This window comes from Lepidochelys kempii, chromosome 1 (genome assembly GCF_965140265.1).
Source record: "Lepidochelys kempii isolate rLepKem1 chromosome 1, rLepKem1.hap2, whole genome shotgun sequence".
Classification (NCBI taxonomy): Eukaryota; Metazoa; Chordata; order Testudines; family Cheloniidae; genus Lepidochelys; species Lepidochelys kempii.
In genome coordinates, this window is record NC_133256.1 from 76,094,541 (window position 1) to 76,107,474 (window position 12,934).

At 39.9% G+C, this 12,934-nt stretch overlaps 1 protein-coding gene across 13 annotated transcripts in view; it reads right to left on the reverse strand.

The window, feature by feature from the left end:
- The window catches only part of DACH1 (dachshund family transcription factor 1), a 462,168-nt gene that overhangs the window by 111,645 nt on the left and 337,589 nt on the right, over positions 1-12,934 (reverse strand). For 9 of the 13 annotated variants that reach the window (XM_073346406.1, XM_073346421.1, XM_073346448.1 and 6 more), the window contains 2 exons: positions 11,731-11,866; positions 9,927-10,064 (listed from right to left, as the gene is read on the reverse strand). In XM_073346406.1, coding sequence (XP_073202507.1) covers positions 9,927-10,064; positions 11,731-11,866 — 274 coding nt within the window. The remainder of the gene's footprint in view (positions 1-9,926; positions 10,065-11,730; positions 11,867-12,934) is intronic. The other 4 variants (XM_073346413.1, XM_073346484.1, XM_073346495.1 and 1 more) reach the window with 1 other exon arrangement.

The window sequence follows — 12,934 nt, forward strand, 5'->3', positions numbered from 1 at the left end:
CCTGTCTCCTTCCTTTGGATCTTTAACCAAACTTTTCAAACCTGAAGAAAGGTTTGGTTTGGTCTGGTTTGGTTTGGTTAGAAGGATGGGCAAATGTTCAGGGCAATCCTTATTTTAGTCAAACTAATATTGACTAATATTAATCCAAATTCTATACATATCAGAAGGAAGAAAGCTGTGAGATTAGCAACAGTACTAGATGCACCTGCAAAGTACAAAAGCCATTTCAACAAAAGTAACAAGTAAGAGGAAGTAGCTGAGGGACAAGTCATAATTGCCTCTGCTAGGCATGACATTGGTGGTTCACTCTAGAAACTCCAAATAAGGGAAATAAGGGAAACTCCAAATAAGGGGGAAAAAAACCCACATACCTATGGAAACACATTGTGAGATAGTGATATGACATACTGCTAGAAAACAACATATTGTGATAGTAGTAGTGACCCTGAACGTGAAGAGTCACACTATTTTTCTGAGAATGAAGAACATGTAGAGATGTTGGAACGGGAGGAAGAAGTAGGGTATTCTACTTGTAGGACTCAGAAGAGGAGAAAGAAAAAATACAAAGTAAATAAAGTAGCATTCAAACTATCTACTCTATCTGCAAGAATGGACTGAGCTGTGGAAAGCTTGCAATACTAAGGCCAAGATTTTCAAAAGCGACTAGTGATTTGGGGTGCCTCTGTTTTTGAGTTCCCAAATTGAGAAACCTTAAAGGAACTTGATTTTTGTGGGTGCTCAGCACTTTTTAAAAATCAAGCTCCTGTAAGTTGTTTAAAGTTGGGCACCAAGAAACAGAGACTTCCAAAATTACCAGTGAATTCTAAAAATCTTGTCTGTAAGTTCTAGCCACTTTAGAAGCAAATATGGCTACTGTAAATGGAGACACAAGGCAAAGGAGACTCAGGAAATTAAAGATTTCCTACAGTAAACTGATGTGCCATTTCAGTTTTGTTGCAGCATAAGGCAGAATATGTCTGATTCACTCCATTTTAGCTCACCAAAAAATGTAGATGCACATTTATAAATTTATTATTTTCTTATTTTATTTAAAGCTAGAGTTAAGGTCCTCACTGCTAGAGCGCCGTAAATATCAGATCTTTTCTCCCTGCTAATATGCAAGATTATGGGACAGATCCTCAGCTAATGTGAACTGTCATTGTTTCACTGATTTTGATCCCTTACAATGTTCCTTCCTACCATGCTCTTGGAACACAGACGGTTCAAATGGCCAATAAGTAGCAAGATGGTGCCATGATATAAAATATCATCTAGAATAAATTCTGCAGTTCCCCTTTCTGCATCTGTATAGCAATCCATTCAAGTAAATCCCCATTAAAAAAACCCCTCATTTGATTCCAAAGTAAAGCAAACTTCAAATTATTTTTTTCAGAAAAGACTTTTGTAGATTAGAGAAACTGGAGATTGGTATAAGAATTGTAAGGTGGATAAGGAATTGGCTAAAGGGGAGAAGGCAACAGGTTGTGCTGAAAAGTGAATTATCAGACTGGAGGGAGGTTACTAGGGGAATTCCTCAAGTTTGATCTTGGGACCAATCTTATCCAGTATTTTTATTAATTACCTTAGCAGAAAAATTAGCAGTTTGGTAATGAAATTTGCTGATGATGCAAAGTTGGGAGGCATTGTCAATACAGAGAAGGACCAGCATATTATACAGGAAAATATGGATGGTCTTGAAGACCGGAGTGACAGAAATGGATGAAATTAAATAGGACAAATGCAAGGTCATGCACTGAAAGTCTAATAATAAGAATTTCTGGGAAAATCTGGGGACTCATTAGTTAGAAGCGACAGAAAAAGAGAGAGACCTGGGTGAGCGGGTTGATCACAGGATGACTGTAAGCCACCAATGTGGTGCAGCTGTGAAAAAGGCAAATGTGATCCTAAATTGTATCAGGTGACACATTTCCAGGAGAGTTATAGAAGTATAAATGCCACTGTATAAGGCACTGGTAAGACCTCATTTGGAATATTGTGCACAATTCCAGTTGCCCATATTGATTCCAACTGGAACAGGTGCAGAGAAGAGCTACTAAGATGATCAGGAGAAAGACGGGCCTATCTTATGATGGAGAATGGAAGACCTAGGCTTGTTTAGTAAATTGAAGATTGAGAGAGGATATGATTACTCTCTATAAATCCATGAGGGGGTAAACATGAGGGAGGGTGAAGAGTTATTTAAGCTAAAGAAGAGGGATTCCCAAACTTGGTTCACAGCTTGTTCAGGGTAAGCCCCTGGCAGGCCGCAAGATGCTTTGTTTACCTGAGCATCCGCAGGTATGGCTGCTTGCAGCTCCCAGTGGCCACAGTTTGCCATTCCCAGCCAAGGGACCCGTGGAAATTGGTAGTAGCAAGAGAAAATAGAATGAGAATAAGGGAGGAAAGAACAAAGTTACAAATACAATATCTAGGTATTGTGACAGGGTCAGGTCAGATGGCTACAAGAGAGTGGTCGAAGGTAGATACATTAGTTCCAGGTTAAGCAGGTCCCTTTTCCCTGGTAAGATAACAGGGACTATTTTTTTTTTTTTTATTTGAAACAGAAAGAAAATTTATTGGTAACGCTTACAGAATTACCAAAGGAAACAAAACAACTATGCAACAAAACAACGCAATCAGAAGGTATAACACAGCAGCTTTCAGGAGGGAGAAGTGTTCAGGCTAGCCTGGGCCCAGAGCGGGGGGGCTTCCTCGACACTCGTGGTCTTCCACCCTCCTGAGTTACCTGGTGGCCTAGAGCGGGGGGGCTTCCTCGACACTCGTGGTCTTCCACCCCCTCGAGTTACCCAGTGCCGCGCCCAGTGTCACCGATCCTCCCCCTCCTGAGAGTGCCCGGTAAGATGGGCACGGCTGCGGGGTGGGCAGGTTAGGGAGGGGGGGGGGTAGACACCCATGTATTATAAGACCCCTCCTAGATGACAGGAATGATGGTATCCACAGCGGCAACGGCTGGGGCTGGCGTCTCTCGCTCTGCCCCTCAGTCAAAGGGTCAGGCGGAGGGAACCGGACGGGGTCACCGAGCAGAGAATCCCAGACAGCGCCCACCGCTCCTCGAAGGCTTCAAGGGAGTCGGTGGACGCCGCCCAGAGGAACTCCGCCCGGATACGTGAGTGTACTGAGGATCGAAAAACGGCCCCACAATCGCAGGACGCTTCATGGGCCAACCTCCTCTCTCTGGTTTTATAAATGGCTGTTTTAGCCAAAGCTAGGAGGAGGTTGACCAGAAGATCCCGCGACTGTGTGGGGCCACGAATGGGAAGTGTATAGATAAAAAGGTGGGGGGGAAAATGAAGCCAGAAGCGTAATAAAATATTTGTGAGGAGCCGGAAAAGGGGCTGCAATAACAGGGAGTATTCCAGAACACTCAGGAACTTTCTAGAACTAATTAAGGCAGGCAGGCTAATTAGGACACCTGTAGCCAGTTGGGAAGCTGCTAGAATTAATTAAGGCTAATCAGGACACCTGGTTTAAAAAGGCTGTCACTCCAGTGTCGCTCCAGTGAGTGTCACTCCAGTGAGGGGTGCGCGTAAGGAGCTGGGAGCAAGAGGACATGGTGCTGGAGGACTGAGGAGTACAAGCGTTAACAGACATCAGGAGGAAGGTCCTGTGGCAAAGACAAAGAAGGTGTTGGGAGGAGGCCAGGGAATTGTAGCTGTCACGCAGCTGTTCCAGAAGGCACTCTAGACAGCTGCAGTCCACAAGGCCCTGGGCTGGAACCCGGGGTAGAGGGTGGGCCTGGGTTCCCCCCAAACCTCCCAACTCCTGACCCAATACAGGAGCTTTCACCAGAGGGGAAGGTCTCTTAACTGGTCCCCAAACCACATGGTGGATCAGCAGAAACTGTGGGAATTGTTCTTACTCTTTTTTCCCCATGCTGGCCAGTGATGAGGTTATCTGAGTGAAGGGCAGATTTGAGCCACGAAAGTGGCCAAACTGAGGGATACTGTGAATCTCTGAGGCAAGCAAAATCTGCGAATAACTGCAGGACCCACCAACGTAGAGGAGGAACTTTGTCACAGTGTTTAAAGTTATGTTCATGTCTTGGTTGCTTCCACATCACGTAAATATGGAGTATGTAATAGGACATACACACACATACAAAATGTGTGCATATACAGTGACTCCTCACTTAAAGTCTTCCCAGTTGTTTCGTTGCTAATCAACTAGGGAACATGCTCATTTAAAGTTGTGCAATGCTCCCTTGTAATGCTGTTTGGCAGCCGCCTGCTTTGTCCACTGCTTGCAGGAAGAGCAGCCTCTTGCAGCTAGCTGGTGGGGGCTTGGAACCAGGATGGACCAGCAGCCCCCCATCAGCTCCCCGTTCCCCTAAATTCCCTGTGCTGCAGCTGCCCAGCAGGCTATCAACTGCCCGCAGCTCAGCTGTCCCTCCCCCCACTGCCATGTGTTGCTCCTGTCCTCTGCCTTGGAGCTGCTCTCCAGAGCCTCCTGCTTGCTGTGCAGGGAGGGAAAGAGGGGGCTAATGTCAGGTTGTTCACCTTCCCACTGCTCCTGCACCCTGCTTACCCCATCTTCCATAGAGCCGGGGGGACACAACAGGGCTCAGGACAGAGGGAGCTTCCTGGCAGCAGCTGCCATCTCAGCTTGCTGATTAACCTAAAAAGGCAGTGTATTTAAGAGTGGGGTCAGCGTACTTAAAGGAGCAATGTGTGTCTCTCTCACACACAGGGTGTGTGACTCTGTCTCTGTCTTCCATGCTGTCTCCCCTCTCCCCATTCGGGCTGCCTTGTACAGTTTGAGGCTAGATTAACAACAATGAGTTAACCCTTGAAGGCTCAGCCAATTGCTAGTTCATCATTTAGCAGTAGGGCATCCCTGGGAAATATCCCACCCTCTGATTTCACCACCTCAACCAAGCTTCACAATCATCATTGCTGTGTACCAGTATTAAATTGTTTGTTTAAAACTTATACTGTGTGTGTGTATATATATAATATAGTTTTTTGTCTGGTGAAAAAAAAATCCCTGGAACCTAACCTCCCCCATTTACATTAATTCTTATGGGGAAATTGGATTCACTTAACATCATTTTGCTTAAAGTCGCATTTTTCAGGAACATAAGTACAACGTTAAGCAAGGAGTTACTGTACATAGATGAAAATGGAGAGATTCATTTTTGTGTAAGCATAATTTAACAAGTGAAAGGTTTGTGAATGCAAATGCATCCCAAGTGTTCAAGACTCCTTCCATAAAAAGAGTTTTCTTGGATAACTAACTAAAGTTCTATGTAAGCCAAGAGCTAATGTATGTTCTTGAGCGTGTGGTTTCTGACTTGGGTGGGAGATGGTTCCAGTAAATGAGAATGCACAGTGATGCCAAAACTGTTTCTTTGTCCTTAACTTTTATAACAAACATTTATTTGCTCTTTTGGGGGTTGAGGGTAACGGTGAATATGCTAGATGTATTTCTAGTCAAATCATCAGAATATTTAAATTAGGTTCTGTTGTTCACTCTGCAGTGTTCACTTTTTGAAATAATTTATTTTTTTTATTTTCCAGGCTAAGTAGTCATAACTCCAGGACATGTACCGGCTGGCTATCTGGGACTGGTCATGTCCCGAGGGGCATAAAATATAATATATTTGTATGAAATAAGAGAAAATTATTGGGGTTATCAGAGAGTTATATCTCAAATGCAGGTACTATGGCATTTTAAAGGAGATTAGTGTAGATCAGGGGTTCTCAAACTGGGGTTGTGACCCCTCAGGGGGTCGCAAGGTTATTACATGAGGGGTCACAAGCTATCAGCCTCCACCCACAAACCCTGCTTCGCCTCCATCATTTATAATAGTGTTAAATATATTTTAAAAGGTGTTTTTAAATTATAAGGGGGGGTCGCACTCATAGGTTTGCTGTGTGAAAGGGGTCGCCAATACAAAAATTTGAGAACTTCTGGTGTATTTCCATTAATACCAGAGTTAAAATAAATTTCAGAAAAGGCTAGTTTAGCTTTTGTTGTAAAGGCAGTAAACAGTTCATTACAGAAACTGAAAACAGCATACACCGTTTTCAAAAGGAGAGTGCCCTTTCTATAACACCTCAAATAACTTATTCAATTTAAAACGTAAGAATGACATTCAAGCTTCAGCTAAGATTGGTTTCAATCTAAAATTATAAGTATGTGCAGACAGAAGAAGGTTCTAATCTGATGTCCTAGTAACCACAGTATCTCAGTAAAATATGTGGGATTATCGAGAACCAACTCTTGTGCCCCTATGGTCACTTTTTTTATTACTTGCAGCAGCTCCTAGCCTTAGCTTTAGCACTGAGTTGAAAAGAACTGAACTGTTCTTGACAACATTATCTAACACACAACTCTACCACTTCATAATACTGATTTTTTTGTGTAATCCTATTTAAATATTTTTTTAAAAAAAATATGCATCACGACAGGATTCCTAATTTACAGGCTGCTGAAATAAAGACAACTTGTCTTAATGATAACTGCTGTCAGACACTTCAGCTAACCTCCTTCCCAGGATCATTTGCAATTTTGCAGTACATTTTCAGTGTAGTTGGAAAATTTGTTACCCTCTGATAAGCAAGCATGGACACTGAAAATGTAGACTTACAGATTTTCTTAAAGGTGCACATAATAGTTTTTTGGAGAACAGGTTATTCTCCTTTTTTGCTGCAAGAAGTATTGATCTAGGGCCTGATCCATGATCCACTGAAACCAATGGTAATCTTTCCACTCATATTCATGGGCTATGGATTAAGCCAATGGAGTCCAGCCCTACTCCCATTATTCTAATGGTAGATTGACTTCAATGGGAGTTGAGGTCAGTCAGCCCTTTGCAAAATCAGGCCCTAAGAGAGACTGGACTTTAAAAGTAGACAACAATAGAATCAATTAAGCCAATTATATAAAGTAATTCAGATGGATAACAATATTCTGAAAGGGCAATTAGAGCACAAGAATGGCCACACTAGGTCCAGACCAACAGTCCATCTAGCCCATAATCCTGTCTTCTGACAGTGACCAATGCCAGATACTTCAAGGGGAATGAACTGAACAGGACAATCACCAAGTTATCCATCTCCTGTCATCCAGTCCCAGCATCTGGTAGTGAGAGGTTTAGGGACACCCAGAGCATGGGGTTGCATCCTTGACTATCGTGGCTAATAGCTATTGATGAACCTATCCTCCATGAACAAATTTATTCTTTTTTGAATCCAGATATAGTTTTTGCTTTTACAACATCCCCTGGCAATGAGTTCCACAGGTTGATTGTGCATTGTGTGAAGAAATACTTCCTTTGTTTGTTCTGCTGTCTATTAACAACAAGCAAAATGCAGCTACATATACACTAAATCTATAATTATTATGCTATACTGTACTGTAGAGAGTGGCTAGAATAGCTCCATATATTGCCCAAGATACATGACGTTCTCTCTCCTTGACCAAGCCCATCATTTGAATCAATCATAATTGGCCCCTTCTGGCTTCTCTTGGACCTTCTTAAAATAGTGTCTTTATTAGATTTCATTGCCCTAACTTTTTCTCATGTTTAAATTTCCCATTGATTTTAATTAATTTCTCCATAAGCTCAGGACCTTGGAGAGCTTTTTGGTTTAAAAAAATTGGGGGAGGGAGAAGAAGAAAAGAAACATAGGCTTCTTCACCAAGTGGGATTTCCCAAGTTCTCACAGCTGTAATTAAAAGTCATTCTAGTTCCAACTGATGGATTGACATAAATATGTCTCAGAAGAAAACAGAGTAATGCATAAATTCTTAATGTCTCATATTCAAAACTCACGATTTTTTTTAAAGTCAGGTGACAAGGACAAGGCAGATTCAGACAATGCCTGAGTATTTCCATGCTATGTGTGTGTGTGTGTGTGTGTATATATATATATATATATATATATATATATATATATATATATATATATAATTGCCTTTTGACAGATTAGAGGTGGTAGCAGCAAGCTGCAGATCTGAATGTCAGGGCCATAGCGACACTAACCGATAATTACCATCTCCACAAATATCTGTGAATGGAATCACTTGTTTTAATACAGATAAGTTTAGTATAAAAGTTAGAGAGCTGCTATGAGAGATATGATAAATGTGGTCATGACAGAAAACAATTTTTAATTTAGTATGCCCTATCAATCTAGATAGCCCATGAATATTTACCATTAATTCAGTAGGCTGGAACAGAGAGAGAGAGAGAAAGAAAAGGAAAAACAGAAGCTTTGACCTAAACAATGACTGTTGAAGAAAGAGAATCTTCAGCAGTTTCAATAAGAACAAATTTTATAGGCAAGCTGAACTGGTGGCCGCATGGGGAAACACATTTGGGGAACCATTAGAAACAAAAGTCATGTTCCTGTTGTTTTAATTTTTTTATAGGACAAATGGTAACAATTCCCAATATGTGCTGCTGTTTGCTAGATTTACCAGGCTGACTACACAGGGAAAATGTGCGATGTCAGTGGGCTAAAATTGAAACATTTACTGAAATTTAAAAAAGACTATTTGATCACATCATACTCCTCAACAGGGATACCATTTGTAGATGCTAAGTGGGGCATATAAGAAGCTAATACAGGTTGTGAGTGTAATGAACCAAAATTAATGGTTTATATAAAAGAAATGTTGTTTCCATTATTTTTAGGGTAATTTTATTAAAGATGCCACCTGTCCAGAATAGAAGTGTCCAGATTTTAATTCTCTTTTCATATCTCACTGTTCAGACATGGGACAGAAAAGGTAAGCTCTTACAGCTATTACTGTTCCAGGCATTCTATCCAGCTGTATTAAAGTGACTGGCTCTTACATTTTGTACCTGTCCCAAAGAGCTAATTTCTTCTGACTTACCTTTCCCAGAGAATTTTTTTACTAAGGGAAACACCTCCTATTTCTAACTCCTCTTCCACGGATACCATTTTCCAGCTCTATAAAGCTTGCTCAATGTTTATGTGTAGTTTAAGCAAAAATTCCATATGAAATATAAATACTGAAGAATTCAGTTAATATTTCGAGTATACATGGAATGTAACACGTTTGTACACACAACATGATGAAATGATACTACAATTAATCGAAACACTAATAGACCATTAATCTAACTCATACATTTGAAGTCAGATAGTCAATTAAATTGACAATAAAGTACTTAATATGCAGCAGTCTCATTTTATGCTGTTGGGTATTGTTGCAGCTGTGTATTACTCTTGCCTTTTTCCCAATGCATGGCCCAATATCCATGGTGCTCAGCACTTCTGAAAATCAGCTCATCAAAGTCAATCACATAGAGAATGATTTTTAGCAACTGATGTTTTTTGTTGGAGGATTACAGATGAAACAATTATCTAAAATCATTGTTATCTCTCATGAAAATATTATGAAAAGTGCAGAGCTCTTCTTCAGGTCTGGGAAACTAACTCAGAGTATCACTGCTAAATACAAGCACCCTGTAGAAGAAGAAGTATAAGAGTTCTGTGTGAGCTCAAAAGCTTGTCTCTCCAACAGAATTTGGTCCAATAAAAGATATTACCTTACCCACCTTGTCTCTCTAATAGCCTGGCATCAACATGGCTACAACAATACTGCATATAATAGTGCAATCATTTACCTAGATCATGAGGAAATAGTTCAGGCCTACACTTTTTATATCTATCCTTCTATGTAATATTTATTTAGTTTTTCTCTTTATAGCTATTATTCAACAATATACTCCTTACTAGACTATAAAATAGGAGAAGAGACAGAAAAGCCATTTAGGGTCTCACTTATGCCACAACATTAATAATAATAATAATAATGAATAATAAATATCATGCAGCTACTGAGAACAGGGTCTCATTCATATATATATATATATATATATATGATATCATAAGGACATAAAATCCATAAGAGCATACAATGTATGTTACCTTTCTCAATATGTATTCTTTTAGTCTCATGTCCAACCTCATGACCAGCCAGATCACCTTCTTTCGGGCCAGGTAGGATATTAGGTGATAAACCCATAAGCATCTGATTCATGGATAGCCCATTCTGATGTACAGCTGCTAGTCATACACACATAGACATAAAACCAACAACAATATTAACACACATACACAAAATTAAAATAATGTTAACAATATTACTCATGTTGCTATTTTTTTAGATACTGTTGCAATTGTACAAGAAAACTAATAACCTCAATGTCATTTAATTAGTGATATTAAATCCACTCAGAGGAAGCTAGTCTGGTAGGTCTTTTCCATATCTAATTTCTATTGTCTCCATTCAGCCGGCCCATTAAACCCAGCCTTCTGAGGCACAAAAGCCAGAATCCCATATAAAAGCCAGTTGGGCAAGAGGCTGACACATTCTGAGAAAAACTAGCCCACAAAGCAATGGCAAAAACAAATAACCTAAGAATGAGGTTCAGGGAACTCCTGTAGATTAGCTCTCCACTCCTTTCTTGGATTTGATCCCTATTTCTCAAGCAGCCATCTTGCCCCTGCAGGTACCACACATGGAGAAGCAGTTATTAGAAATGGGATGTGGTATGGCAAGTGGAACAGGCCTAGGTGTTTTATTTTAAAATTTTAAAAAAATGTCTGCATTGGCTGAGGAACTCTATTACCCAGATCCAGGGACAATATGGAGAGCTTCTGACCTCAGCTGCTATTCTGTGATTACCGAATTTACTACAGAATCCAGGCATTGTTGTAATATGTTGCCCTACAATCTAAGATTTCATTTTTTAAAACTGTTTTTGTTACTCATGGTTATGAAAATAATCTTTACAATATTATTCAAGTCTAAACCAATATAGTGTTACCTTCCTGAGTCTGCAGAAAGCCTGAAACATCCATCCAATGTGTTTATCTAACTAGAATCCCAAAATGCCTCCCTATGTTTACACAGGAGCTAAAAGTCTCAACTGCCTCTTATTAAGGGACCAAAACCTTTGGTTTCACCAACTGACAACTTCAGAAATGCAGTGCTGTGTTGTTAGTACAAAAGTCTGCAACCTAGCAAAAAAAGATGAAAAGGTGTGGACAGGGTAAAATAAATTGAATTTAATACGCATAAAATAATATGGTCTAAAACCTTCAATTTCCAGGCTACTGCATTGGAGTACCTAAGATTCCAGGGATGCACAAATCTTAGACATGGAATCTTCACAAAAAATTCATGAAATTTCACAGTTTAATTTGATTCTATCCCTTGTGAGTTCTGAAGTCAAAATATTACTTGTATCACATTCCCCACCCTAATGTGTGTGCAGATTTTTTTAAAAAAAGTATTTCACCTAGAATTATTTTTTTTTAAATTGAACTATCCCATAAAATGTCACTTCTGAAGTCAGTTTTAATATACAAGTCCAACTAGGGTAGCAGAATTAAATAAAACTGTAAAATACATAAATGTGTCACAGTTTGTATATGTTCAGTTCTGAAATTAGTCTAGCAAATTGCTTTCTCGCTGCAATTCTGTTTCATAGCTTATATCTTTATGCTTAATATGACATAATGGCAGTTTTCATCAGTACCTATTAATGAAGCATCATACATTATGATACTGTAAACTGGGGAATTTAATGTTGGGCGATAGCTATTGCAGCTGAACTTCGGAACATGGTACATCTAGATCTACTTAGACTTAAGGTATTTTGGTTAGAAAAAAATAGCTTAACTTAATCAAATTTAAAATGGTGACAAGGAGAAGAATGTGACCTACGGATTCTGTCTGATGAGCTCTCAGTCCGTGCAGGTGAGCTGGACACACTGCTGCTTCGATGAGATGATGGATGGCTGCCAGGTCTTCGACCTTCTTCAAGGGAAGGAGCAGGAGAAGGGCTGTCTGGAACACGTTCCTACACCCCCACAAAAACAAGATAACACATTAAAGACAACAGCTCTCCTGATTATTGAATATCATTTCCTCTACAGAATCTCCCTGTTATTTGAGCAATATCTAATTCCACTCTGCTCAGTTACTTTTGTTTATTCCTGGGGTTGATTTGACTTGACTCTCCAGGACTTGTGGCATGCGATTCTCAGAGGAAGGTTCATACCTCTAGAACACCAGAGCCTGACTTCTATAATGCAGCAAAAGACTTAACCATTGAGTCAGGCTTTTTAACTGACTCCCTCGACTATATTTAACAGCATCTTGTTTTTTATGACATGGAGTTATGTTTAAAAAAACCCTATTTTGGCTGTGATTGCAGTAACCAGTATCGTGAGAAAGTGGATGATATTATAATTTTATAAATAAATAAGGGCAACACTCTGATATCCTTACTCATGTGTTGAGAACCTTACTCCTCAAACGGTCACATTCATTTCAATGGGACTATCGGATGAGTAAAATATTCACAATCTGGCACTAACTAAATAAAACAGCTACAGCAGAAAGCTTTTGACATACTAACTAGTTGCACAGAAAATGTATTGTGTTCATAAGTACTCAATATTTTTTGAATGAATCCTTTCTGAAACATGCTGGGCCTGTGTTGGTGAAAAAGCTGTACCGGAAGTTAATGTAAGAATCAGAAATATCCGATATTTATGCAGCTTTGGTGTAGAAAGAATGAACAAAGGGAGGTGGGTGTTGCTACTGGAGAAGGAGAAGTTACTTACCTGTACAGTAACTGGAGTTCTCTGAGATGCTTTGGTGCTCCAACTTAGCATGTGCACATGCCCTTACACACTTGATCAGAGCTTTTAGTTAGCTGTGCCTGCACAGAACACAGGCTCATGCTCCAGTGTGAGGGTATAGAGGGAAGGCAGGCCACAATTCCAGTTCCTTTCCAACAATAAAGTCGAAGTAAGACTTCACATCAGAAGGGAATGAGGTTGGGTGGTGGAGCACCCATAGGAACAAAACATCTTGAACTCCAGTTACTGTACAAATAAGTAACCTCTCCTTTTTCTCTTCT